Source organism: Cydia fagiglandana, chromosome 17 (genome assembly GCF_963556715.1).
Source record: "Cydia fagiglandana chromosome 17, ilCydFagi1.1, whole genome shotgun sequence".
NCBI lineage: Eukaryota > Metazoa > Arthropoda > Insecta > Lepidoptera > Tortricidae > Cydia > Cydia fagiglandana.
Window position 1 is genome coordinate 8,352,770 of NC_085948.1, and position 27,595 is coordinate 8,380,364.

The window sequence follows — 27,595 nt, forward strand, 5'->3', positions numbered from 1 at the left end:
GCATCCACAACACGCACATGTACGAGAAGGCCATCACGGCCATGGCCAAGCAGAGCGTTACTCTTGACGTGAGTTATTATTTTTCCATATACAGTATGTATCAGAACGAAAGGCAAAGAAAGAGACACATTAATGTTTGTCATACTGAGCAACTTTTACTACCGACTAACTCCGAAAACGCGGAAAAAATTGGATGTTTCATACATTTTGCTGGTCTGATGTTGAAATTTCCTATCAATCAATAGAGAGTCATTTTTTTTTCGCGATTTCGGAGTTTTTCCCTTAGTAAAAGTTGCTCAGTATGACCTAAACATTAATGGGTCTCTTTGCCTTACTTTCGTTCTGATACTTATACGAGTATATACCCTTTCCCATAGTTTATATGAATAGCCAGGTACTTTCTCTTATTAAAAAGCGAATGCCTACCGTTTTAAATAACTACACCTTGAACAGGCGGGTAGTTGACCGCGGGCGCCGGCGAATCAACGGCGAAACAACCCTAGGTTGACTTTTGCAACCCACGCGCAGACAGGGGCGTAATACCCCGGGCCATCCGGGCCATGGCCCGGTGCGATGGGCCGGGGTATGCCCCTGGCGGATTGCATTTTGTTTTTCTTCCTTGACTTTTGGGGCGGCGAAACTTATTGCCCGGGGCACCACATTTCAAAATACGCCCCTGCGCGCAGAGTATTTTTTCTGACGATCTGTGCCTTTTTTGCTGCACATATAGAGGTCATCACAACTATGGTAAAGCAAAGCGTCACGAGTGTGTAATTAAAAAAGTTTCCGCTCAATCTAGCTCTGCTCTACTGTGTTTGATTTTTAAAATTAGTTTTGTAGAAAAATGAAGTTCGATTTTCCCGTGGTTGCAAGCTTTAATATTTCTTTCGGAATTCGCTTGCTCGTTCTAAAAATAGAGTGTTTTAATCTTCTAATTTACCAGGCTTCTTAGGTTAAACAAAACTTTAAATGACAAAATAACACATTTTCATTTCAACAAATTTGGTTACAGGTTTTAAGTTACCATGCATCCGCTACATTAGATGATGCACAGCGGTTACGAGTAAGTAATGTAATTGTCTTTTTTTCACTTTTATTTGCTTTGCCAAACATGCTTTAACCATAATTTAGTTTTGTATGAAATGTTATTATTATTAATACGGCATGATCATCCATTACCTGTCGCTCCTTCTATCTTTCCTCTATCCTTCCTAAGGTAATTAACTAATTAGCAGTAATATTGGGTGCATTATTACCAATTAACAAATATTTAAGTAAAGACATGCAATGCTTAGTAGCAGTGCATGTCTAGATTAAGATCCCATGTACGTACGGTATGAAATGTCCAATGTAAAGTAAACCCTAAATGGCTCAATAATTATAGTCCGTGACTGTACATTAGCGTCATCGTTTACTCGTAGTTACATTTCCAGACGCTGAGGATAGCCTCGTCGGCCCACTTCAGCCTCCACGAGCTGGACTTCGACGACATCCACATGAGCGACGACGACACGCTCACCGCTTGCCTCCGCATGTTCCTGGACCTGGACTTTGTGGAGCGGTTCCATATCGACTACAGCGTGCTGTGCCGGTGGCTGCTCAGCGTTAAGAAGAACTACCGGAACGTGACTTACCATAATTGGAGACACGCTTTTAACGTCGCACAGATGATGTTCGCTATTTTAACTGTGAGTATCTCCTTCTATTTCCATAACGTTTTACTTTAGATTACATGCAGTGCTGACTTTGTCAAACGATTCCATTCTCATGCTTTTCACCACCAATCTTCAAAAGCTTCAAAATTACCATCACCAATTCCTGTCCTAGCTTCAGGCAACTGATTATGTTTCCAAACTTTGCACAGATGATTTATTGAAACCCTTGGGATCGGTTGCACGAAACCGTCTGTCACCGTTAAAACATTCTCTAAAAGGAAGTTTCATAGTACATTGCTGAGTGACGTTGATCAGCCCATCAAGTGTCGTTGGTGCAACTGGACCTTATTCTACGAGCAAAAGACACGTAACGTGACCTGACACACGTTACATTCAGAGGTTTATTTCTTCAATGATGTGGGCGCGTATTCATAAAATCCTTTTTGATCTAGTCGGGCTAGCACATGATTGGCGTGACAGTATCTCGCGTGCAAGATAGACTATCCGTCTTTTTCTAACTATATTAATTAAAGAGAAACGGGTCTATCTCGCGGGCGAGATACTGTCACGCCAATCATGTGCTTGGCCTACAGTATGCCGTACCCAAATACATGCAAATCTATTGTAAAACCTCCTTGCAGACATTTCGATTAACGTTTTGCCTTAACGGTACAGAAGGTTGATTGGTAGAGAATACCTCATGGCATTAAGTTCGCCTTTTGTGCACTAAGTCATTTCTTTTGTGCAATAAAGTATAAATAAAATGTCCATTGCAATAATGTTGAATATTCCAGGAAACCCAATGGTGGAAGATTTTCGGCGAGCTGGAGTGCCTGGCTCTGATCATCGGCTGCTTATGCCACGACCTTGATCACCGAGGGACCAATAACTCTTTCCAGATCAAGTGAGTTGCGGTATTATCTTATCTTATTGTTTTCGGGGGCCCTTGCGGGTATACTTCGACCCATAGGGATCTTTGGGGGAGTTGCGGTATTGCTTTTGTACAGATATTAGGCCACAGTCATAAATATATACTCAGAAACGTTCGTATTTGTCATGCTCGTATAGTCAGCAGTAGAAGTTGCTAAGCGGGTGAGGTGTTCAAAATTACCTCGGCACGCTGTTATTCCCGTAACAATAAAGTCGCATTAAGATCATTTTGAATACCTGGCCCGCTTAGCGACTTCTGCTGCTGACTGTACTTCAGTCAATCTCAGTACTTTTTGCACCGAGACTGACTGAAGTAGCAAGATACGTTCGTACGTTTCCGTGAAAATACTATGGAAAATAATTATGCACTACATTCTGTACTGTCTGTGCATCGGGGGCAGGAGGTAATTAGACATATTTATGACCTCAGTTTAATATTGTTCTAATTCAATCTGTAACAACTAAGTGTTGCCATGGCATTGATAATATACGTACACAATGTGCTTGGTGCAAAGGTGTACCTCCCTATAACTCCGCCTTCTCGCTATGAAAAATGTGTAACAGCTATCGATTTTATTTAATGGACGAGGATTTTATTGTTGCTGAGAAAAGCCTTTTACAGTTTTTTTACCTTTGTTAGGGTTTTATAAAAACATTTTATTATAAAAGCTTTAGTTGAACTATAATAATTCGGATTACAGAATAGTCTATATAGAATAATATATAGAAATAACCTTTTAATGTCCGTCCCACTCATCCATCTATAGATAGATAGATTTGATCAATTAAGTTCTTTGTAATAAGTAATGTTATTTCTTGATGAATAGAATACTTTTGCGCTTTTGTTAATTAGTTTTTAGGGTTCCGTACTCAAAGGGTAAAAACGGGACCCTATTACTAAGGCTCCGCTGTCCGTCCGTCCGTCCGTCCGTCCGTCTGTCACCAGGCTGTTTCTCACGAACCGTGATAGCTAGACAGTTGAAATTTTCACAGATGATGTATTTCTGTTGCCGCTATAACAACAAATACTAAAAACAAAATAAAATAAAGATTTAAGTGGGGCTCCCATACAACAAACGTGATTTTGACCAAAGTTAAGCAACGTCGGGCGGGGTCAGTACTTGGATGGGTGACCGTTTTTTTTTGCATTATGGTACGGAACCCTTCGTGCGCGAGTCCGACTCGCACTTGCCCGGTTTTTAGTTTTACCCGACTATAGCGAAAGCTGAAAGTAAGGATGATTTCGGGTCAAATTTTTTATTACAAGTTTCACCGCAGCATTGAAATTACTGATGAATGACATCCTCCCTTTCTACGAAAAGTATTAAAAAAATCCACTGACACTGATCATCGTTGTATCCTCCTGAGACTAAATGTGTCGCTTAACTTCAAACTCGGGTAAATCCATTCGACCCTCTCAGCAAATATCGACCTTATTACCTTTTCTTAATACCAAAATCGCATAATCTGACAGATGGATTTACCCGAGTTTGAAGTTAAGCGACTCAAATGTACATTACAATGTACATAATCGTGCAATCTAATTTGAACCTTTGATGAACCAAATAAAGCAGCATTTCTTTTGTTTCATTGCTTTTCAAACAAACGAAATTTTACAAACGAAATTCGTTCCAATTTACTTATAGAATAAGGTTCAAATTAAAAATATGAAAACTTTATATGGTGGGTGGGTAAGTTTATTAATGAGTAAACTTACATTTCCAGGGCATCGTCACCTCTGGCGCAGCTGTATTCGACGTCCACCATGGAACACCACCACTTCGACCAGTGTCTGATGATCCTCAACTCTCCTGGCAACCAGATACTGTCCCATTTGTCTTCAGACGACTATGAGAAGGTCGTCAAGGTGCTTGAGGACGCGATCCTGTCGACAGACCTGGCTGTGTACTTTAGGTAATTTTTATACTTATTTTATGTCTACCAAAAAGAAAGACAAAAAGTTGTTTTGACAATTGGTGACAAAATTAGACGCAACACTGATGACGGGACGTAGCTAAATAGCTAGACTGTTGTTAGTAAACAACAGTCTTAGTGAATTGTACCATCACGCTCCGCAATTGTAATGTCACTAAGGGTCCTAACTAAATTGGTTATTCAATACTTGGCTAAGGAATGACCAATTTAGCTTGAACCCTAAATGGCTCAATAATCACGAAACGTGACTGTACCAACCTAAAAAATACTCTTCACATTTCAGCAAACGCACGTCTTTCATTGAGCTAGTCGAGCAGGAGCGGTGCGTGACTGCGGAGTGGGGCGAGTGCGAGGAGCGGCGCGGCCTGCTGCGCGCCATGCTCATGACCGCCTGCGACCTGGCGGCCATCACCAAGCCCTGGCCTGTCGAGAGGCGTGTGGCGGCTTTAGTGGCTGGCGAGTTCTTCAGACAGGGGGATCTTGAGCGGCAGAACTTGAACTTGACTCCTATTGTAAGTACAATACGGTTCATTTTACCTTATGTTCATGACCTCATGAGCGACGCGGCCTGCTGCGCGCCATGCTCATGACCGCCTTAGCCTGGCGGCCATCACCAAGCCCTGGCCTGTCGAGAGGCGTGTGGCGGCATTGGTGGCTGGCGAGTTCTTCAGACAGGGGGATCTTGAGCGGCAGAACTTGAACTTGACTCCTATTGTAAGTAGAATACGGTTCATTTTACCTTATGATCACATGAGCGGCGCGGCCTGCTGCGGGCCATGCTCATGACCGCCTGCGACCTGGCCGCCATCACCAAGCCCTGGCCTGTCGAGAGGCGTGTGGCGGCTTTAGTGGCTGGCGAGTTCTTCAGACAGGGCGATCTTGAGCGGCAGAACTTGAACTTGACTCCTATCATAAGTGCAATACGGTTCATTTTACCTTATGTTCATGACCACATGAGCGGCGCGGCCTGCTGCGGGCCATGCTCATGACCGCCTGCGACCTGGCCGCCATCACCAAGCCCTGGCCTGTCGAGAGGCGTGTGGCGGCGTTAGTGGCTGGCGAGTTCTTCAGACAGGGGGATCTTGAGCGGCAGAACTTGAACTTGACTCCTATTGTAAGTACAATACGGTTCATTTTACCTTACGCTCATGACACCTGCGACCTGGCAGCTATCACCAAACCCTGGTATGTAGAGAGGCGTGTCGCAGCTCTAGTGGCTGAGAGTTCTTCAGGCAGGGCGAACTCGAGCGGTAGAACTTGATAGGGGTATATCGTAAAGTTAATGACCGCCTGCGACTTGGCAACCATCACCAAACCCTGTGGCCAATCGTGAGACATGAATTTTAGTCTTAATATAAAAGTACAATACGGGTTATTTTGCCTTGGTAGACTAATTTCTATAAAATCATCAGTTTCTGGTCGCCCAACCTCAACCCATCTGGCATGGAAATATTAAACAACATAAATGTGACTCACAGTACCATACAACGTTGTTTTATCTTTTTCTAAGAGTGTGAAAACCCTGCGGTTCGCAGAGGCTCATTCATGGTCATCGTGACTTGTATAATTTAAAAAATTGTATATTATTTTTTCTTTTCATTTCAGGATTTGATGAATCGGGATAAAGAAGATGAGCTGCCGGCCATGCAAGTCAAATTTATCGACACAATCTGTTTGCCTATTTATGAGGTAAAGTATAAACTAATCAATCCTTTGAAGTGTCTTGGATGTCTTCTTCTTCCTTCTTCCTCCTCGCCTTTTCCCGTTATACGCGGCTTTCCTTATTTTGAGTCTCCAGATAGTTCTATTCTATTTATAAAACTGCGTGGAGACTTTGTTTTGGATGTTAGTGTTTTTTTAGGGTTCCGTACCTCAAAAGGAGAAAACGGAACCCTTATAGGATCACTCGTGCTCGTGCGTCTGTCTGTCTGTCCGTCTGTCACAGCCGATTTTCTCGGAAACTACTGGACCAATTAAGTTGAAATTTGGTACACATATGTAAATTAGTGACCCAATGATGGACATATTTTTTTTATAATTTTAAAATATATAGGTTCGAAGTTATTTAAGAAAATAGCCAAAAAATTACCATTCCCCCCCCCCCCCCCTTTATCTCCAAAAAATTAAATTTTGAAAAAAATAGTCAAAATAGTTCTTTACCTATAGATGACAGGAAAACCTATTAGAAATGTGCAGTCAAGCGTGAGTCGGACTTATGTACGGAACCCTAGAAACGCGAGTCCTACTCGCACTTGACCGGTTTTTTTTAATTCGTTCTTCCTACTCTCCTACTCTGGACCCGCCTTCCCGAGTTAGTTAATCTTTATAACCTCTAGCCGCCAAGACGTCAACACTTACCAAGAAACATGCAATTTAGGTAGGTACGTCAAAATAAAGATTCAAAATATGTAGAATGGAATGGGAAACCTTATATTACAAACCCCTGGGCGACTAGAGGTTAGATATGATATGCATAACCCCTAAAAATATTTTTTTATATCATGAAAAGAGAACAAGAACTAATATTTTATTTCTCAATTCCAGGCATTCGCAGTCCTATCGCCGAGCCTACAGCCGATGCTAGACCGAGTCAAAAGCAATCGAGCGCACTGGATCGAGCTCTCCAACAACGACAAGAACGACTACATGGACAAGGAGCCAGAAAGAGACAAGTCCAGCCTTAGCTCCCACGTCGAGGACACCGATACGTACGAGGGAGACAGCAGCGGCGCTGTCAGCTTGTCTTCGGAGACCAATTTCAAGTATGAAAACCTCGAAAACCCAGTCGTAGGGCTGCTAGCCAACAACGCGCTCGCGCTCACTAATCAGGGTAAATTCAACAACGTCAATGACGTCAATTAAGACGCATTAGATGTTTCGAAGGCCAATAGAGAAGCCAAATCGTCCAATTAGATAGCTTAGCGTAAGTTCCGTATCCCGCACAGCACAAGACTTTCGTATTTTTAATTTTACTTTCAACCAGCGATTTCTGTAATTTGTTAAATGTAAATCGATGTTCCTATTGGTCTGACTGGGAGGTATATTTCACATGGCGGGCGTAGAAACAGATGTGTGATATTTATGTAGTAAATAGTCGATATAGTCAAATGAATTTCCCATAACGCATGGCGTTTAATAAGTAACTTATCACCTGTCGCTGCACTATTTTTGTACACTTCATTTACTAACGTTTTTAAAAAAAAGTAATATACTTCGAAGTCTGTAACTACGTATTAAATTTTACTCGTTAGAAACGATAACGAAATAACTTATATTTCAATGTATTTATGATGATAAAACTTCTAAATCGATGGTTTATCGGAAGATACGACTGTATGAAATTTACAGTGCCCAATGAGTTTTTAGTCGAAAATATAACTGAATGACATTTATTTGTTTACTAGATTTTAAGTATCGTAACGTGTCAAACATAAATGACCAAGAAACCAAAAAGTCTTATTGTACTAAATTATTATTAATTGTTTTTGAATTCACTCCGTAAGCTTTGAGTATTACGAATGAATTTCGGTACTGTTGTTTTAAAATTTAGTTTAGATGGAGCATATCGAACGATAGATTGTTTAAAAATGTAAATTATGTACTAGCACAATGTAAATAATAATCAAGAATGTTACTAACAAAATAATCTTCACTGAGTACTTATTTTCGCTTGGGCATTTTTTGTCAAAATTGTTAAATGTTAGTGTCGAAATGGCGTCCAGCAGGCGTATTATGGATGGTTTTATCCACGTGATAAAATAACTGTCACTTTTTAACACCGCGGTATAGAAAGTGACAGACACCGTTTTATCACGCCGTCACGTAGACAAGAACGACCATATCCGTACAGATCAAAATATATCCATAGGTATGTCTGGCTTCATATTACGCTTGACGCGATTAATTTCTTACTTTGAATTAGACAAGCCCTCATCTAATGCTAATAGAAATGGCACCACCACGTTTGATATTTAACGAGTTTTGACACAAAACGCCGCAGCGCTTATTTTTATGTTCAGGTCTTAATGGGACCGGGAAAACTTCGTCTTTAGATGGTCAAGCAAATCTTGTCAGTAGAAAAAGGCGCGAAATTCCAATTTTCTATGAGACGATATCCCTTCGCGCCTATATTTTTCAAATTTGCCGCCTTTTTCTACTGACAAGATCTGCTTGACCAAGTATATCTTGTCCTTAAAGGAACAGAGGCCTCGCAGGTTTAGTTACAGGACATCCTCAGGGAGTTGTATTTCTAGTTGAATCCAGTGTTGGTAACGATTCGAGCCCTTGGAGTGCTCACCTTATTTTTTGAAGTGGAAACTTTAGCGGCGCTGTGCACTTTTTGTGATGGGGAAAAAATGTTAAACTCGCGAGAGCGTAAGACGTAAGACGCTTCGTTAGACGGACACGTGACCTGATCGAAAAACTTTTACAATGTTATTGAGTTTCCACTTCTGCCGGCACTCCCGGAGTGGAACCCCTTGTTATCTTTTATACGTTCTTATGTTAACACCAGAGAACTCTTAGGATACTAGTGTTCTTTTAAAACGCATTATTTTTACATGCGATACGTGTTCTTATTCATGGTCGTTATTGTATCGTTGTCTTTCAATAGCTACCGTTTTCTTTACTATTACGACAGGGTTAATAATAGTGCTTGAATCTTTTTTAGTCATACTTCAAATGGATTTTAAAAGGACCCGACTTGACTAATAAAAAGAGTTGAAAGCTTTAAAGGTAATCGGGAAAATCAAAAAATCACTCGACACAAGAATAACACAGAGGCAAATATACGAAACTTTGATATCGTCACTACTTTAAAAAAAAATCTTGTATGTTGTTCTGTCGATCCAAAGAAAAATGTGGGATAGGATGCATACAGAGTTACTGCGTTTCAAATTTGAGTTGCAGTGTGAGATACGAGATATTTTCAAAGTAGTGACGATATTCAATATTCGCTGGAGCCCGCCTGTGCCTCTACACGATGGGCCAACGCCGGCCACTCCAAGGGACGCAGCCATGCGTTAGAATGAGATAGCAATATCACTTGCTCGCTCTAACGCATAAATGCGTCCCTTGGATTGGCCGGTAATCGTGTAGAGGAGCCATAAATGTAGACTCGTGAGACTCGAGTGATTACCAACTCTGGTTGTATCTGCATATTTTCTTATTACCTCATTAAATCATTAAAAGTTGTTAGACAGTTACGGTACCCAATAAACCATTCCAATCTTTGTACCTACCTTACATTCGTGTTGTCTATATCGGCGGCCGATAGTAAAATCAGACTGTCAATGAAATTTCTACGCATATCGTGAAGCGTGAAAATCATTGTCTCGTTCCCTGAGTCGACGAAGCCCCCTATGCGGGACTCCTATTTCTGGACAGTTTGCCCTTCGGGCATCTAAAGCAACTTAACGAAGCTATCCTATATATTTATTGGTTAAATATGACTACCGTCAAACAATACATAGGAACTTTACGATCGGCCTGATTTTACGATCGGGCGCCATCTATATGGCCGATTTTGTAAACGATATAAGACCTAATAACAAAGGCCGTTCGTCCCGAGGACAATTATCGTCGTATTGGCCCGTAGTAAACTAAAATTGTCAATTAACATAAAGTTAATACAAGTTAGAATGTATTTAGCACTTTTTCTGTAAATTTATTTCGTGCTTTGTCCAAATAAATTAATGATTGTCATTGTAATTCCTGATAAATCTTATAATCAAAATGGTTTTCGAGTTATATGAAAACTTTGATGTACTTACTCATTCCATGTCAAAATAGTAATTCTTAAAGTTTAATCTGGCTTATTTCCTCTAAACAATACAAGACTTTGACCAATTTGTTCCGTAAAGGAAAATATGCGAAGAAAATATTTTCTATTTGGAATATCTCTCTATAAGCATAGGCGTTGTTATGTATTAAACACTAGATCGCTTGTAATTAAAATTTAATCTAACATCTTGAAAAGATACGTAGATATATGTGACGTTTTCAACCGAAAGCTACCACTTTGTCGGTTGTCGATAAGGTTGATTTCAAATAAAAGGTACATGGAAATAGCGCCTTATTGACAAGCGACAATAAGTACACTTTTGGTTAAAAATAGCACATATGTATGTGTATTTGTTGGACCATATTTGACAGTTCGGGTGTCTCTTGGAATGCTAATAAAGCCGACCGCGATTATCAGTGCATCTTATATCTGGTCCAATGTGTATTTGCGTCTCACATTCTGCTTAATGAGAGAGTGAGATGCAATGCACATTGGACAAGGAAATTGGACAGGTGGAGCCCATCTGTGCGTTAGCACTATTGCTTATCCGTGTGTATATTACACGACCGTGTTTAATGCATACCAACGCCCAAAATATTTTACATGAAGAAAATCTCAAATTAATTGTGGTAATAAACTATGTACAACTATAATGTTAAGATTGCTGTAAGTATTATTAGAAGTAAATAGACAATTAATAACTGTAATTCACTAAATGATGAGTTGTATGGTGTGTGAATATGGAGGTTGTTTTGTTCCAAACAAAAATGTTATTTATTTATGATTAAACGAAATTTTAAATACTTTAATGTTTTATTATTGATTACAACGATGAATTGATGATGAGAGCAGCGAGTATTCACCGAGCGAGCAAGTGGAGGGGCGAGTGGGACTATCACTTCTCTACTGCGACCACTTCTCCAGACAAACATTATGTACATTTTCCTCTCTGAATACCTAGGTATTTACACTCTGGCAAATATTTTTTTTTAAATTGTTATATCATAGCCTCGGAGTAATTTACAATGGAGCCGCCATAACAGGCGTTCCCCTCTGGAAAAGTCCGCGGCCGCCGGTCAAGGAGGTTATATAAAACTAGTTGCCACACATAATACGCCATTTAGCAAACGTCAGTCTAAGTCAGTGTGCGTTACCTCGTTCCCCGCGCCGAAAACGACAGAATGTTTCAGATAGAAATTAGTGCTCGTCTCCACTCTATTGTTAATTACTCCGAGATCATAGCTGTGAGAGTAAGGGTGTTATTTCACGTACCTATCCAATCTCTTTGACCAATGTGAATTTAGTCTCACATTTTGCTTCATGAGAGAGTGAGACGCAATGACATTGGACAAAGATCAAGATATTGGACAGATGGAACCCTGAGAAAAGCTGTATTTAGCGCCATCTGCCGCCATCACACATTATCAACGAAAGAGGCATGTTAGGTAACTTTAACTACAATCCCTTCAGGTGTATCCAGAAATATTGCTTTTAGAAGTTAGAAAGTACTTCATCGGAAAAACGTAAGATGGCGCTTTACTTTTATTCCCATACAGTGAACTAGTAACCACTTCGTAATTACTGTTCTTAAACCCTAATGGTTATAATTGCCGTTTTTCCAACGTATACTAATTTTATAGGTTACAAATAATCAGAATAATTACATGTAATCACATTCAGTGTTAGCTTGTTGTGAGAGTTGTGAGTGCCGTCAACTAGTGACGATTCGAGAGTGCTAAGAATATATTATATAACAGCGGTGCGGGTAGTTTAGAAACTATTTAGAACTACTTCACTGCCGTGCACTTGCCGTGACGCCAAAATAAAACTTATGCATGTGGGTAAGTTCTATGTTTTGATTATTTACGTACGTTGACACGTTTTTTTAAGGGAGGATTAAACAATTGAAGGGATGTTTACAAAAACAACATAACTGCTTAGAGCGGTTGACACTTTTTTAAGAACATTGTTAATCGTTTCAGGTATCAACCAGTGTGTAGTCATGTTATGTTGTTTTTGTAAATCTCCCTTCAATTGTTTTGCTTTGCTGATAAGCTGTAGTTAATAACTTAATTCAGGTTAGTATTCGCATTAGCTTAGTTAAAAGATGACAGATCGGTTGGACAAAATGGAACTGTTATTTTAGTATCTGAGATATACCTATGCTTATAATAAATAAATAATTAAATAAATAAATATTGAGGACATCTTACACAGATCAACCTAGCCCCAAACTAAGCAAAGCTTGTACTATGGGTGCTAGGCGACGATATACATACTTATATAGATAAATACATACTTATATACATAGAAAACACCCATGACTCAGGAACAAATATTAGTGTTCATCACACAAATAAATGCCCTTACTGGGATTCGAACCCAGGACCATCGGCTTCGCAGGCAGGGTCACTACCCACTAGGCCAGACCGGTCGTCATAATATCGAGAAGATATAAACACAAGATTTCATGTCATAATAAAGGCAAAAATTATTATTTGTTTTACATGGGGGCAAAGTCGTTGACCCTTCGGGGTTAACCCTTGTGCTAACTGTATTGATCGAGCAAGCAAAAACCTCGCTACGCTCGTGTTCCTAACGAGCGTAGCAAGTGGTTCGAAAAGTGGAATATTGAGCGTTGTGAGGGTTTCAATCAATAGGGCAAGTGGGAAACAAACTTTGCTCTTGAGTGGAATACAAATTCGTATTTTTACCACATCAACGGAAGGAAAATACAATAAAACATCACAAATCATCACTTAAAAGTAAATTCTACCAGCCAACATGAGAACTCAAAATTTGCATCAGATCATGGTATAATAATATACTCCGCCTGGTACTCTCTTCCTGTCTTTTCTAGGTCACCTGACTGACACAAGCCTACGTCATCATGAGACAGCGCTATATGATAATATGCGATACCGCTATATATAGCGGTTATGTTATTGTGACGTAGGCTTGTGTCACTCTGGAAAGAGAAGACCATGTTTTATTAGACTATGCATCAGATTACTTTTCAACTCTTGTGTAAACTACCCGCACCGCTGTTATATAATATGTAAAAAAAAAACTCTTGTGTAGATAAAATGCAACTATCTCATCAGGTTTTTCTGTGCAACTATTGTAGGACGTTAAATTTAAAAATAAGATACGCGTTGACGAGTCTAAAATACATTTGTGCACATCTCCGGTCGGAATTATATGAACGGGCCTTAAGGCTGGCGCAAACCGGCGGAGCGCAGAGCAGATCACCGAGGAGGATTTACGCCGCGCAGCGCACACCGGCGAGGTAAAATCCCCCGCGATACCGCGAGCGCCCGTCAGCCCGAGCGCTGGCGGCCGGCGCACCAGGCCGCGTAGCCAAAATGCCAATCGCTTACGCTCCGTAGCGATCGAAACGCAACTGTCACTGTCACACTAATATGGAAGAGTGATAGAGAGACATAATGCTTTTCGTTGTCGAAGCGATAGCGATTGTAACCTTGGCTAGGCCGGCAGGGAGCACCTCGGCGCAGGCCGGAGGATGCCGCGGCATGCCGCCGCGTGTACTCTATCACAAGGGATTAGTGACTGTGTGCACGAGTTCTCCCCCGTCGTCCCGGCGCTACTCCGGCGCACTCGGGAGGCCTCGGCGCATGCCGCGGCATGCCGGCGCCTACCGCCTCGGTATCCTCTGAGGTCGGTCTCAAAGCATTTAAATTTATACCTGAAGGTAATTGTAATAGGGAAGAAAATACATTGATAATTTTAAAGTGATCTGCGATGCGCTCCGTCGGTTTGCGCAGGCCTTTAGGGACTATCTTTACTTTGGAACTTTGTGTACGAAGGCGACGCAAATCACAGTCGGCAAAAAATACATTATTTTTGAAAGAAACTTCATAAAATATTCAATAAACACACAAGTGGTAAAATTCGTAATTTAAGTGCGCCTGAAACTGATTGTGTACCTACCACGCCCAGAAACCTTATGTTTTCGAGGTGAATCTAAATCATTCAGTAATTTATTGACTGACTTCTAAATAGCGTAGGCGTGACTCAAACGACCTTTTTATAGCAATTTTTTAGGGCTCTAGGAATTCTTATTGTCTCGCAAAGCCAACGCAAATACTCTCCCTTTCTAAAGTGAAGAATTAAAACGGAGCAGCCGTGGAACGCGACCGGCGTAGGTGCAGTAACAATGCCGAATGACAATTTCAAACGACGAGTTTTGGATAGAAGCCAATCAAACAGTTTTATTTTAATTTAACTAGTCGGCTGTTTAACGCATCGGACGCAAGTAAGCGCTCCACTTTTCTAAAACAGATTGTTTATTAAAATGTCTGTAATCTCGCAGTTTCCCGCCAACATTTCCATCAATAACACTGCGCATGTTACTACCGCACGCGTCTGCCTCTTACCGTTTTGGGGGAAGTGAAAGGGAAAGTCGATAACCTGAAAATTGCGCGGGCATGCGCAATGAAAAACTTAGTCGTACGATGCGGCTGCCATGGTCCGATCCCAAAGTGTACACCGTAGTAGCGATCTTACTGCGGCGCTTTTAGAATAAAGTACTTAATAGACAATTTATTTATAGTTGAAATACTGTGATCATAGCAAGATTAGTCAATATAAGTAACGCTGTAGATATAGGTCGACTTTATTTCAAATGGTAACAGAAAATAGTACAATCGATATAACGTGTACATAAACAATTTCTTGTTAGATTGTTTTAGGCAGTTTTATCGGAGAAAATGGGTTGTGTGTAGTGAATTTAGAACGAATCCGGTTCTAGTGACTCGGTAAGTACCTACTAATGTTTATAAATTTAGGTCTATTATAAACCTAGGGTAGTTTTAGGTATCTATACTTAGTGCTTAGGCAGTGGTTTAATACGTCACTAAATCACCAGACAGTCCTTGGTAAATCACTAAAAATCAATGATTACCTTCGAATGACATTGTATATGGAAATTATAGAGTCGAAGGCATATATCTATGTATTAATGTACTTAGAATACTTAGATGTCAGGAAATACTAATGTAATTACATCATTAGTACCATGTAAAGTAAAGGAAAAACACTAATACCTACTTCTTTGCAATACTTAGTTCTTATACACATCTAAACAGACGTATGATCAATCAAATAGAGTTAGACCAAAAAAAGTCTACAACGATTTTGATAGCATACGCAGTGCCAATGTTATTTATACGTAATAATTTCGGAGTAAGTTTGACGTTTAAAATAACACTTGCACTGCGTGTGCTATCAAAATCGTCGCAGACTTATCTTGGTGATCTAACTCTAGAATCCTTGGGTTACCATCTATTTCTATAGATTCTTAGTGTATTTAATATTCGTCAATGGTTGAAAATATGTTGGATTTTTAGTCTTGACTGATCCCTGATTTACCGATTATCCAACTAGGTAGAGTGACGGCACCAATCATGGACATGTTAAGCGCACTAAATTAGAATTTCGTTTAAAAATGGGATGTTTTTTGACGATACAAAAATGGTAATTTATTTTTCGGCACTTAAATACATGAGGAACATTTAAACAAAACCAAAAATTCTGTATGTTTAATATATAATTAATAAAAAATATGTAAATTGAAATTTACGAAATCACCATTGATGGACATCAAAAATTCAGTAATGGACACCCAGTCATGGACATGGACCCAATTATGAACATCCATTAATGGACACTTTTGTATTGAACACATAAATGAAACAAATTATATCACAAATCAACTTTTATTAACGCTATTTGAACTTTCCTTTAGATTTCTAAGTTATACTATAAGAGTTTTAGTCCGGTTGCCGGCTGCATGAAACAAACCTGATCAAAAAATAGAATATACCTACCCTGTAGAGGAGCGTTTTCACAAATCGTTGTTGGTGACGTATGTGGAATTCCACTTTGGGAAATATTTTAAATTATTTTATGGTGTAGCTAATTAGATAGTTTATTGTTTGAGGTGCATAAAAATACTAAATTTATTGAGATATATTAACAATTCCAGTAAATAATCGCAATTAATCTCGTGTCAGGCTAGGTCAAGGTTCCATTACGTCACTGATTTTGCGATTGATAAAAAAAATACAGGAAGGGTTAAAGTGTTTTAATTTTTATTCATCAAAATATAAACAAAAGAATCTTTAAAAAAAAATATAAACGTCTTCTAAATAAAACAAAACAACCCCGTTTTTATCAAAAAACTATCCCTTACGCTACTTTTCAGTGCTTTTTACTATATATTATTGTCTACAGCTTGACAAATGACTAATATTTTAATGAAATATTAATAAATCACTGATACATAATAAAGTTAAATAACTTTTACAAATTAACATCTTAAAATCGTTAGAATATTGTATATAATATCTTAAGAAATACATCACAGCCATAGCAGGACATATTAGGCCAGTCGGCCCAGTGGCGTAAGCTAGAACACAAAATGGCGTTTAGGAACTATAAGGCAATGTTCATACTGCTTTGCATTTTCAAAAAATAAAGTAAACTACCAGAATTATTTTATTTGTGACCACCTCCACAGCTCCGATGTTATGATGGTGACTGTACATCTTGTAATTTTACATTGTACAGTGGGTCTGACGAGGTTATAATACGCACACAATATATAAATTTATTACCTTTAGCAAATTAGCTTCGTTATGAAACGACCCTAAGAATTCCATTACGTCACTTTTTATTTCCATTCACGCTATGGTGGCGTAATGGAGGTAACGTATTAACGACAACGCAACATTAAAATGTAAATTGCTAATTATCTATTAGATCTTCAATTGAATGTGTTATTTATTCGGAATAACGAATAAATAACAAGTTCAACAAATTAAAAAGTTTTAAGTAGAGGATTATCCTACCTTATTAAAATCAGGCGTCGTATTGGAAGTTTTGTTTTTGACTGAATGCCACGCGACCACTCTAAACTCATAATGCGCATCAACTGCCGTAGTTTTCAACAAAATGGCGGCTGCTATTGCCTTGAAATGTTGCCTTAATTCAAAATCAGATCGTATTTGTTTAAAAAAATGTTGCCAAGCCTTTAAAACTGCGGTGGCGTAGTATGGAAATTCCGCTGTACGCTATTCTGCAGGACAGGACAAAATACGTTGTTTTTAATTAAATTTGTACTGTACTACTCGAGTTTAAGGTTTAGAATTGAGGATTAGTTTATTGTTGATCAGAAAAATAGCCGTTACTTTGAAATAGTCTTGGAATAATATTTTTTTTCTTACTCTGATCTTTGCCTGGGTAGTATGGGACACGTCAAAATTGGACTACTTTTTTAAGGTTTTTCGGTTTTATTTAAAATTTTGCAATGCTAAATGCGTTATTTTAGGACCAATAAAAAGCCAAATGAGTCGAAAAATAGAATGAAACTTGTATGGTAGGATACCTGACTTTGGGGACAGTAAAAAAAAAGTGGTCGGCCTCACCTTAGCCTGGCAGTTTTTGCAGTCCGACCAGATTCATTGGACCACATGACAGCTACAATTTACTTCATCTAAAAATAGAATTGGTGACGTATGTCTTGGTCGGCCTCACCTTAACCTGGCAGTTTTTGCAGTCCGACCAAATTTATGAAAAAAAAAACATGAAAAAAGACCTATCGAAAAGTCGTATGAAACTTTTATGGTACGATAACTGCCTTTGAGGACAGTAAAAAAAATGGTCGGCCAAATCCTGTATTGGCCGGCCGATTGGCGATTGGGTCGATCAAATTTGTGGTACCACGTGAGAGCTACAATTTACCTCGTCAAAAAATAGAATGAAACAAACTGATTATAATAGCTAAAATAAACCTGTTAACGTATGGCTTGGTCGGCCTCACCTTAGCCTGGCAGTTTTTGCTGCCAGGCTACGAGTTTTTGCAGTCCAGATTATAATAGCTAAAATAAACCTGTTGACGTGTCTTGGTCGGCCTCACCATAACCAGTCAGTTTTTGCAGTCCGACCACAGTTATAAAAAAATCATCAAAAAAATCTTATCGAAAAATCGTATGAAACTTGTATGGTACGATAGCTGCCTTTGCGGACAGTAAAAGTAAAGTGGTCGGCCAAATCCTGTGTAGGCAGGATCCTGTGTCCGACCAATTTTGTGGTACTACGTGAGAGCTACAATTTACTTCATCAAAAAATAGAATGAAACAAACTGATTATAATAGCTAAAATAAACCTGTTGACGTATGGCTTGGTCGGCCTCACCGTAGCCTGGCTGTTTTTGCAGTCCAACCAAATTTGTGGTACCACGTGACAGCTACAATTTACCTTGTCGAAAAATAGGATGAAAAAAAAACGGATTATAATAGCTAAAACAAAACCTGTTGACGTATGGCTTGGTCGGCCTCACCGTAGCCTGGCAGTTTTTGCAGTCCGATCAAATTTGTGGTACCACGTGACAGCTATTATTTGCCTCACCGAAAAATAGGATGAATAAAAAACGGATTATAATAGCAAAATAAACCTGTTGACTTATGGCTTGGTCGGCCTCGCCTTAGCCTGGCAGTTTTTGCAGTCCGACCATATTTATCCATCCATCTAAGACAAAACAAAGAGCCCAATTATGGACAACTAAAAATACCCAGTTATGGACATCGTCCATTATTGGAAAATAAAGAGCAATCACAAAATCAACTCAACTCAAATGTTTAGTGCAACAAATTAAATAATTTAACACAATAAACTAAAAAAGTAATAAAAAGCTTAAGCTTGGACACTTGTCCATTACTGAATTTCATAAAATTTCGAATCCAGTAATGAACAAACCCCACAAAAAACTTATTGCTGTGACTGGACATATTCAACTTAGCTCAATTTACTTGCAATATAGTATTATTCAATAAAAATAACATCAAATCTCATTACAACATAACACAAGATAACACCATGCACAAATATGTACTCACCTCCTTAACGATTTCAACAACAATAACGGATTTTCATGACCACCGCCCGCAACGAGATTTCACTTCGCAGCCATCTTAGAACAAAACGGCTGATTTTGGTGACGTGTGTCAAAATGACAGCTCAAACGTCTATTGGTTATGCTTTAGTGTTGCCAGTTGAAAAATGTTGGGACAGTTACTTAATAAATTCGATCAACGTAAAAAATGTCCATAATTGGTGCCGTGTCCATTACTGGTGCCGTCACCCTACTTAAATGTTACTGCTTAGCGTTTCGGCGGGTGCCTATATCTTTTTTAATTTTCAAGTAGGGTCTGTGCGGAAAGAGAAGTGTCGTAGAATGTATGGGCTCCCCTATTCTTTGGTTCCCCTACATTTCACAACTCTTATCTTTCTGCAGAAAAGCATAAAACCTTCCTTAGAATAAATATCCATCCTTGAATTATCCAACCTTTTTCAATTAAGTGAGTTGACTGGCTGAAATACAACAATTTCAGTTAAAAAAACAATAGCTATCAGTTCTATTGTCAAAACTAATGGCGTGGTGTGGCGTGGTGTGGCGCGCCTTATCTCGGTGGGGGGTTTGCGAAGTATAAACAGAAATAATCAGTTGCATATAGTGTAAATGTGAAACGACCACGTTTTTCAAGGTGATCCTTTTTATTTTAACCTTTATATCGTACCAGGATCTAGCTCGGTTGGACACAAAATTGTTGTTTTACACCAGATTTTTAATAACATGTAGAGACTTTGTACCTACTCTTTGTATAGATACATTATTCGCAGCAAAAAACCTCAAATTTTAAAATGTGAGTGTTTAAAATATATCACATTTATTCAAACCAACCTTAAGTCGTTTTTTCAGATGAAACAGGTGACTTTTTGCAAACAATATCTATATCGTGATAGGCATGATCCCTTTTCGCCTTACGGCTGGTCATCTTCGTCATATCCAAAAAATATCTCTAGCCATATAGAGCGGGGAAATGCTGACAGTATTTTAATGAGTTTTTGATCTTAGTTTAAGTTATCGAATTGCGGTGTAAATAGGTGGTGTTATAGGCATTTAATAAGCACGATACTATAGATAGTGTGTATAAAGAATACTCCTTTGAGGGATCTCTATATATTACCGATAGTAACAAGTTGTCTTACATGAGACTTGGTACCTAACTGACAACACGGCCTCATTTAAGCACACATTTATGCTATTCGCGTGATAATGCAATAGATAATGTATTACGTACTCAGTAACCAGTCGGTGCGCGCGCTCTGAACGTTTATTTTGACTGAGTTTTAGTTTTTATTTATAACTCGAAGTGTTTACATACTTGCTTTTTAAAGGTACGGAGCGGCGGCGGTGAATGAATCCGGTCCTGCACGATGTTAAAATGTAAGTTTTTAAAAACTTTTTAATAAGTTTGCATACCTACCTATGTAAGTGTTCATACCTTAAGTAATTTACTTGAAAATACTTGTGTTTCCTGTAACAGATTTCAAGGTTGAGCGATCCGACAGTGAATGTTATTTGCAAGTGTATTTATTTTACGAAATCATGGTTATTGGAGTTTATTCTTGAGAAAAGTTACCGATTGGGTTTTTGTTAACTTCTAAAACGGCGACATTTTTCGCAAAAATTTGTTTATAGTAGAGGAAATACAAGCTTTTGTTTAACTTGCAATGTTTGTTACCTACGTAGGTACCTTACTTTGCCAAGGTTAAATCTTGCAAGCAAGGTTAAAATTAGTTTTTTCGTAGCATTACACTGTTATGGTTATCTACATTATGAGTGGTCTGGTGATTTAGACCGAAAGTATCAATAGGAATTAGGAACTATATTTACAAAACAATAACTTGCTAAACATCAATATACCTATTGTGGAATCCTTACTAAGTATCTAGTAAAGAACTATCTAAGGAAGTGTACAACTAGTAGTACTTAATAAAAGCTTTCATTAAAATAAAATTGTTGACAAAACTTAAGTTGTTGACAATAAAGCTCTCATGTAGGTAGGTGTAAAATAAATAAATAAATATTATAGGACATTTTTACGCAAATTGACTAAGCCCTGCGGTAAGCTCAAGAAAGCTTATGTTGTGGGTACTCAGACAACGATATACATATATAATATATAAATACACAGAAAATAACCATGACTCAGGAACGAATATCTGTATCATCATAGAAATAAATGCCCTTACCAGGATTCGAACCCGGGACCATCGGCTTCATAGGCAGGGTCACTACCCACTAGGCCAGACCGGTCGTCAAATAGACTTGTTGACTGTATTTTTAGTGATAACACCTACAAAACATACCCAAACCAAACGTACCAAAGCTTATATGAACTCAACAAATACCTAAGTACTTATAGGTAAAATAAATTCAGAAAACCTAACATTTGACATACTTTTTAACTGCAATTTATTTAAAATTCTACAGCTGCCGGATCGTGTTGTGTCAACACAAAGTCAACAACAATCATAACACATCGATCATTGAAATTGACTAGAAGTGTGTAGAATATTCAAGGGAATATTAGTGCTTACTTAAGCCGTAGGTACTCAGTTAAAAAAAAAAAACAATCTGCACGGATAGCATGGTTGTCACTTTATCGTTTGTAGAACGATAAAAAGGCGACCATCCTAAGCGCACAGGCACTAAGCATAATCAATCAATAATAAAAAAAACCTTAAAAATTACCTACCAACCCATCGTTTCCTTTAATTTGCGAATCTGGCATTTTGCTAATTTGACATTTTGCTATTCTGACATTCTGCTCATCTGACATTGTGCTAACCTGGCATCCTGTTAATCTGACATTTCCTCTCCATGCGCTTCTTTGTTTCCTTGAAATACCAAACTCTGACAATATTGACTGTGGTTTGAATTCGCTCCAGCCTATTATGGATCGCTTTATCCACGTGATAAAACAACTTTCACTTTTTAACTCTGCGGGATAGAAAGAGACGGATACCGTTTTATCACGCTGTCACGTAGACAAGTACGACTATCATATCCGTACAGGGGCGTTCTTTTTCTAAACATGTATTTAATCCCTTCAGGCGTCTGATATAAGTATTAAAAGTATAAAAGAGCAAGCAATGAATTTACTATTTACTCGTACTCGACTACTCGTACAGTTTATTCGATACCTCTTATCTCAAGATAATAGTTTTGTTTCCTTATTTCCGCAAATAATAGGTATTGTTATTTTTCCATATTATAAATAATACCTATTCTTAAATGTGTAGGTAATAACTTTACAATGTATTTAGCGTTAACCCATTAAAAACTGTCGATTCGGGGGTTTATATTATTAGTGTAATACCGGAAACGGGCTCCTAGTGTGTTTTATAAAAACAACGATATGATACCTAAAATATTGTTTACTTAAAATCCGCTTTGCAATCCAATTTACTTCGGTATTTGATATGTTTATGATTGCTACAATTTCAATAGGCAACGCTATCGCCCCGATTGTATCACTAAATGATATTAGGTATTTCACATAAATTGCGTTTGGCTTTTGTTATTGACTAGGCAAGCAAAACGATAGTTTATGGTTTTAGGCATATAGCTACGGTAAAATGTTGAATATATATTGCTCTAACATAGTCATCATCTCAGCCATGAGACGTTCACTGCTGAACATAGGCCTCCCCCTTATGGGGGGTGAATGCCATAATCGCCACGCTTGGCAGACGGGTTGGCGATCGCAGTCGAGTACACCGAATTTGAGGGACGCTGCTGCCCGTCCACCGGTGGTCTTGAACGTAGTTTAAGGACATATCCGGGTCCTAAAATAGTAAACATCAAATATCATTTTTGAATTCCTAGATCCATGGTATATCCCACCTATCCAATTTCGTTGTCCAATGTGTATTGCGTCTCACATTTTGCTTAATGAGAGAGTGAGACGCAATGACATTGGACAAATATATTGGACAGGTGGAATACCACCCTAGGGGACAACTTTCTGAAACAGAATGATTTAAATTAGCGTAAGCGCACAGTAGCGTAAGTTTGGCCGAAGTATGAAGAGGTTCTGGTTTAGAAGATATGTATGTATGTATGTATTTACTTTATTGTACATAGAAATAAAAACACGAGAAACACATTTACAGAGTCAATTAAATACAACAAAGGCGAACTAATCCCTGAATGAGATCTCTTCCAGTTAACCTTAAAAAAGAAGAAGAAATTAAAATATGAAATGTGAAGATATTAGTGATTTTCAAAATTTCCCCGTTTTCGTAGTTACCCCAATGGATTACCTATTTAATTGAGAAAGATCTTCCCGCGAATGTATAGTGAGCGGCTGCCGCCGGGGTTTTCTCGTAAAAGTAATACATAATATCTACGGTGTCTTGTGAGACAAGTAATTATAGTTTTGTCAAGAACCTTCCTAGCGTTGTTCCGGCATTTTTGGCACGCCTGGAGGAGGTTGGAATCTGCTCGGCAATTTAATCCCAAAAATTATTAAAATAGGCACAATTTTTTTCTAAACCTACTGTCAACTGATCTTCAAACCCAGAAGGGAAACCAGGCGTTATTGGGTCACGATCACGAACATAATAATAAAGAAAAAATATTTCAAACGACAATTCATCCTTTTTTGGGCCGACGACAGAACACATGTGTTCTAATTTGTTATCGATGGTACTTGAATGGAAGTGGAACATGTCTCACGTATAGTGGTGCAATGCGGGCAATATATGGGCCACGGCGAGCCTTTCGGCAGGCTGTTACATTATTCGTAGTTTATCTTGAGCAAAGAGAATTGGCCTGATGACAGTAACAAAAAATCATGGAAACAATGGTTTCAAAGAAACGTATATGTTAATATGATTCTAAAATATGGCCCAATCTCAGTATAAACTGAAGGATTATTAATATATTCAATAAAATAAAAGTGCGAAATTCTCCGCTCGGCCATTTTGACTGAAACACCAATCAGAGGCGACGTAAGAGTTGACGTCATCAATGCATGAAATATTTCTTAGAGCAACATAGACAACCTCATTGACTGTAATCCATTACGTACTCGCCAAAGAGTTTGAAGGTTCATAAAAATATTGTTTCGCCACTAAACATTTATTATGTCCAAAAAATATTATTACACGATATAAAGTAAATATTTATTTGATATTATATAAATAAAATGCTAAATAATACGATATTTCCCCAAAAAACTTTTTTAATTATTTGGCTGAACGGAACTATCATTGCCATGTTGGTTGTCGTAACTAGAAAAAATTAAAAAGTAAATCCGGCGCTCGGTGATTTTCACTCAAAATTTACATGTACATATCTAAATAATTCATCTTAAATTGCAACCGTGTGAGAGTCTTTGTATAAAATGACTTATTGTGAACAATTTTTGTAATGTATTTATCATCCCTAATCGTAATTAATATATGGTACATTAACAATATCATTCTGATTCAAGGGAAATTCGTAACTGTAGGTATGTAAGCAATGTCTACCACCATAACTTATGACGTCACAAATGGCGTGCGAGGCGTTTTCGCGCGAGGTTTAAACTGGCTATAATAAAATGCAATTATTTATGTTAAATCTTATGAGTATAGCTGAAATATTGTGTTTTTCGGAACCAATACAAGTGTACCGACAATATTAAAAGGTATTTCAAAATTTGTCATCAGGCCAATAGTGTATAGAGACGGATTGTCAAAGTAAATTATTTAACCACTATAAATTGTACTAGGGTGCATTGGATTAAATGCGAAGGCGAGGTAATTCCGAAACTGGCAAATATCTACTAAACTAGAAACACTTTCTACTGTAGGAACAGTACGCAAGATGCCAATTGGGGCTATTCATAAATTAAATCATTTCAAATTAGGGGGGGGGGGGTCTGGCCACCGGATAACGGTAGCACGACGTAGGAGGAAACAGGGTCATTCAAAGCATGATTTTTGGATGATTTTAGGGGGGAGGGTCCAAAATCGTCAAAAATCGATGACGTAATTTATGGACAGCCCCCATGTAAGCGTTGCAGCGGCGTAAGTGTTGCTAAAGTATGAACTGTTTCTAGTTTAGTAGATATTTGCCAGTTTCGGAATCACCCCGCCTTCGCATTTATCCCAATGCACCCTACCGTCTTTCGACAGAAGATAAAACTGTTAGAATGCCATTTGACTTTTATCCTTATTCTTTCGCTTTTATGTGTTAACTTATTAAATATTAATATTAACGCCATCTACTCGACAATAGGCCAAAGGTATGGTACAATCTTTTCGAGCGATGGCGCCATAACCTTCAGCCTACTATCGAGTAGATGGCGTTAATATTAATATTTAACTAGTTAACACATATCAGTGAAAGAATAATGATCAAAGTCAAATGGCGTTCTAACAGTTTTAATCCTCTGTCGAAAGATAAATGAACTGTACTGTAGCTACATAATTTACCATGACAGTAACTCCTGTATTTCAAATTCTCTTTGATCTTGAGTTTCCACGTTTGACGCTGGCTCTGCTAACTTAACCTTGATGCTGGTCTTGATGCAAATTCTTGACTATCTATTGTCATATTATGGTAATTTGTTTATTAAGTTTAAGTATTTTTTCGCATTAAATTAAGCTTCGATTTAATGAACAAAACATTTAAGATATGAAACCAGCACCTTTGCTCAGGAGCGAGTTAACACACACATGCGGCAATTATAAAATAAACATCTTATTATGATTTTTAAGTCACTACCCAATCTACATACTTATACACATACGAATAAAATTGGTAAATACACCTATCAGATCAAATAGGCATAGGTACAGTAGCAACAAAATTGACGAATAAATAGCTACCGTATATTTTACCAAGTCGTGTGTGAAATGATTTATAAATAAAACAATTTATTTTCGTCTTTGATAAATACTAGTATCTATTTCGGTGTTAGTTGGTAGAAAGGTATTTGCTATTTGATCGTGACTCCTACTCACCGAAAATGTATTTAGGTAGATGCTATTTCAATTGCTTAGAGAGGCAAGACGAATAAGAACCAGCATAAGTGCAATCTTTGATTACCAGTACCAGAGATATATATAACTCCGTATAAGATAGATAAAGTCTAAGAAAAAAACGTGCCTCGGACGGCCAAGCAAAAGTCATTCTCGAATAGATGGCGCCATTACCTTTGGCCTATTCTCGGCTAGATGGCGGTAACGACACCGTTTGGTATTTAACAATTTTAACACATATCAGTGAAAGAACGTGGGTCAGTATGGAACAATAAAAATTAAGAATCATTTATCCGTAAACATATTTTGATTATTTTATCCATTTTCAATTTTATTTTAAGTTTTAATCGTGTGTCGATAGATGACAGTAAATGTACCGTGACTACAAAATTGACAATGACAGGACCCCTCTATCTTCTCTTCTAAGTCGGTCCCTCACTGCTGAGGATCGTGACTCCGCTTACTAATTTTTCCTATGGCAGCTCTCCACTTCTCCCTGTCGGTTGCTTTGTGGAAAGCGTTGCTTAGTGTGATGCTGTGATGTCCATCTGGGCGGATATTTGGTCACACCATCTCGTTGGACTTGGTCCTCTAGGCCGTCTGCCGTCCACCTTTCCCATCACCACAAGTCTCTCCAAGTTGTCAGGGTCTCTGCGAGCTATGTGACCGAAGTATCTTACCCCCCCTATACTACCCTATACGGACCCCTCTATACTATCTATTATTTTTGCCAGTACTTACTCGTATAAGTATATACAGAAATCTAGCTCAAAATTACTGTTTGACTTATCTATTACCAATCCACCATCAAAGTAGTTTTTAAGGTGCAGGTTGGGGGGAGGGCGTGGGGATTTCTTTTTCGCTATCTGGACATACATGGCATTTTAGTTAATAATTAATAATGTGTCGATGAGTTGAAATTACCCCGTAGTCGAAATTGAACCGCTACACCTTATACTTATCAAATTTTGACACGTTCTAACGAAGGACAAATATCATGAAAAAAATCACACCGCAATTAGACTATATCCAAGGGCACACTTTGATTGGAAAAATTTGATTGGAAAAATCACGAAAACATGCCTAAAGTTCATTTATTTTCAGTCGTACATCGTTACCCTGCAGACTAAATAAGTTGTACAATTTTAAGTAGGTATAAAATTGCTAGTGTTATAGCCGAGGGATCTGACGAGCAACATTTTGAACAGGAATATATTTTCAGAGTTCTTTTATTTCCTTCTAATTTCCTGGCTTTACGTCCCTTCATAACTGACAATTCCTAAAAAAAAAGGCGTCCATCGTTGTTGCTGTTCTAACGCTTGGTAAGCGTTTAGAATGAGACCCTAATATCGACGTCACACAAACTAACGAGGGGACAGAAATGTCATTG

At 38.3% G+C, this 27,595-nt stretch overlaps 2 protein-coding genes across 2 annotated transcripts in view; both read left to right on the forward strand.

Annotated features, from left to right (window-relative positions):
• The window catches only part of LOC134672403 (dual 3',5'-cyclic-AMP and -GMP phosphodiesterase 11-like), a 224,838-nt gene extending 213,731 nt beyond the window's left edge, over nt 1-11,107 (forward strand). Inside the window, exons 14-21 of the mRNA XM_063530286.1 lie at nt 1,013-1,063; nt 1,434-1,688; nt 2,450-2,559; nt 4,311-4,499; nt 4,804-5,032; nt 6,126-6,209; nt 7,065-8,564; nt 8,700-11,107. Of these exons, the coding sequence (XP_063386356.1) occupies nt 1,013-1,063; nt 1,434-1,688; nt 2,450-2,559; nt 4,311-4,499; nt 4,804-5,032; nt 6,126-6,209; nt 7,065-7,382 (1,236 nt within the window). The 3' untranslated portion in view covers nt 7,383-8,564; nt 8,700-11,107. The remainder of the gene's footprint in view (nt 1-1,012; nt 1,064-1,433; nt 1,689-2,449; nt 2,560-4,310; nt 4,500-4,803; nt 5,033-6,125; nt 6,210-7,064; nt 8,565-8,699) is intronic.
• A 3,657-nt stretch (nt 11,108-14,764) lies between these two features.
• LOC134672386 (long-chain-fatty-acid--CoA ligase 1) overlaps nt 14,765-27,595 on the forward strand; it is a 78,850-nt gene continuing 66,019 nt past the window's right edge. The window contains exons 1-2 of the mRNA XM_063530259.1: nt 14,765-15,080; nt 20,563-20,611. Coding sequence (XP_063386329.1) covers nt 20,602-20,611 — 10 coding nt within the window. The 5' untranslated portion in view covers nt 14,765-15,080; nt 20,563-20,601. The remainder of the gene's footprint in view (nt 15,081-20,562; nt 20,612-27,595) is intronic.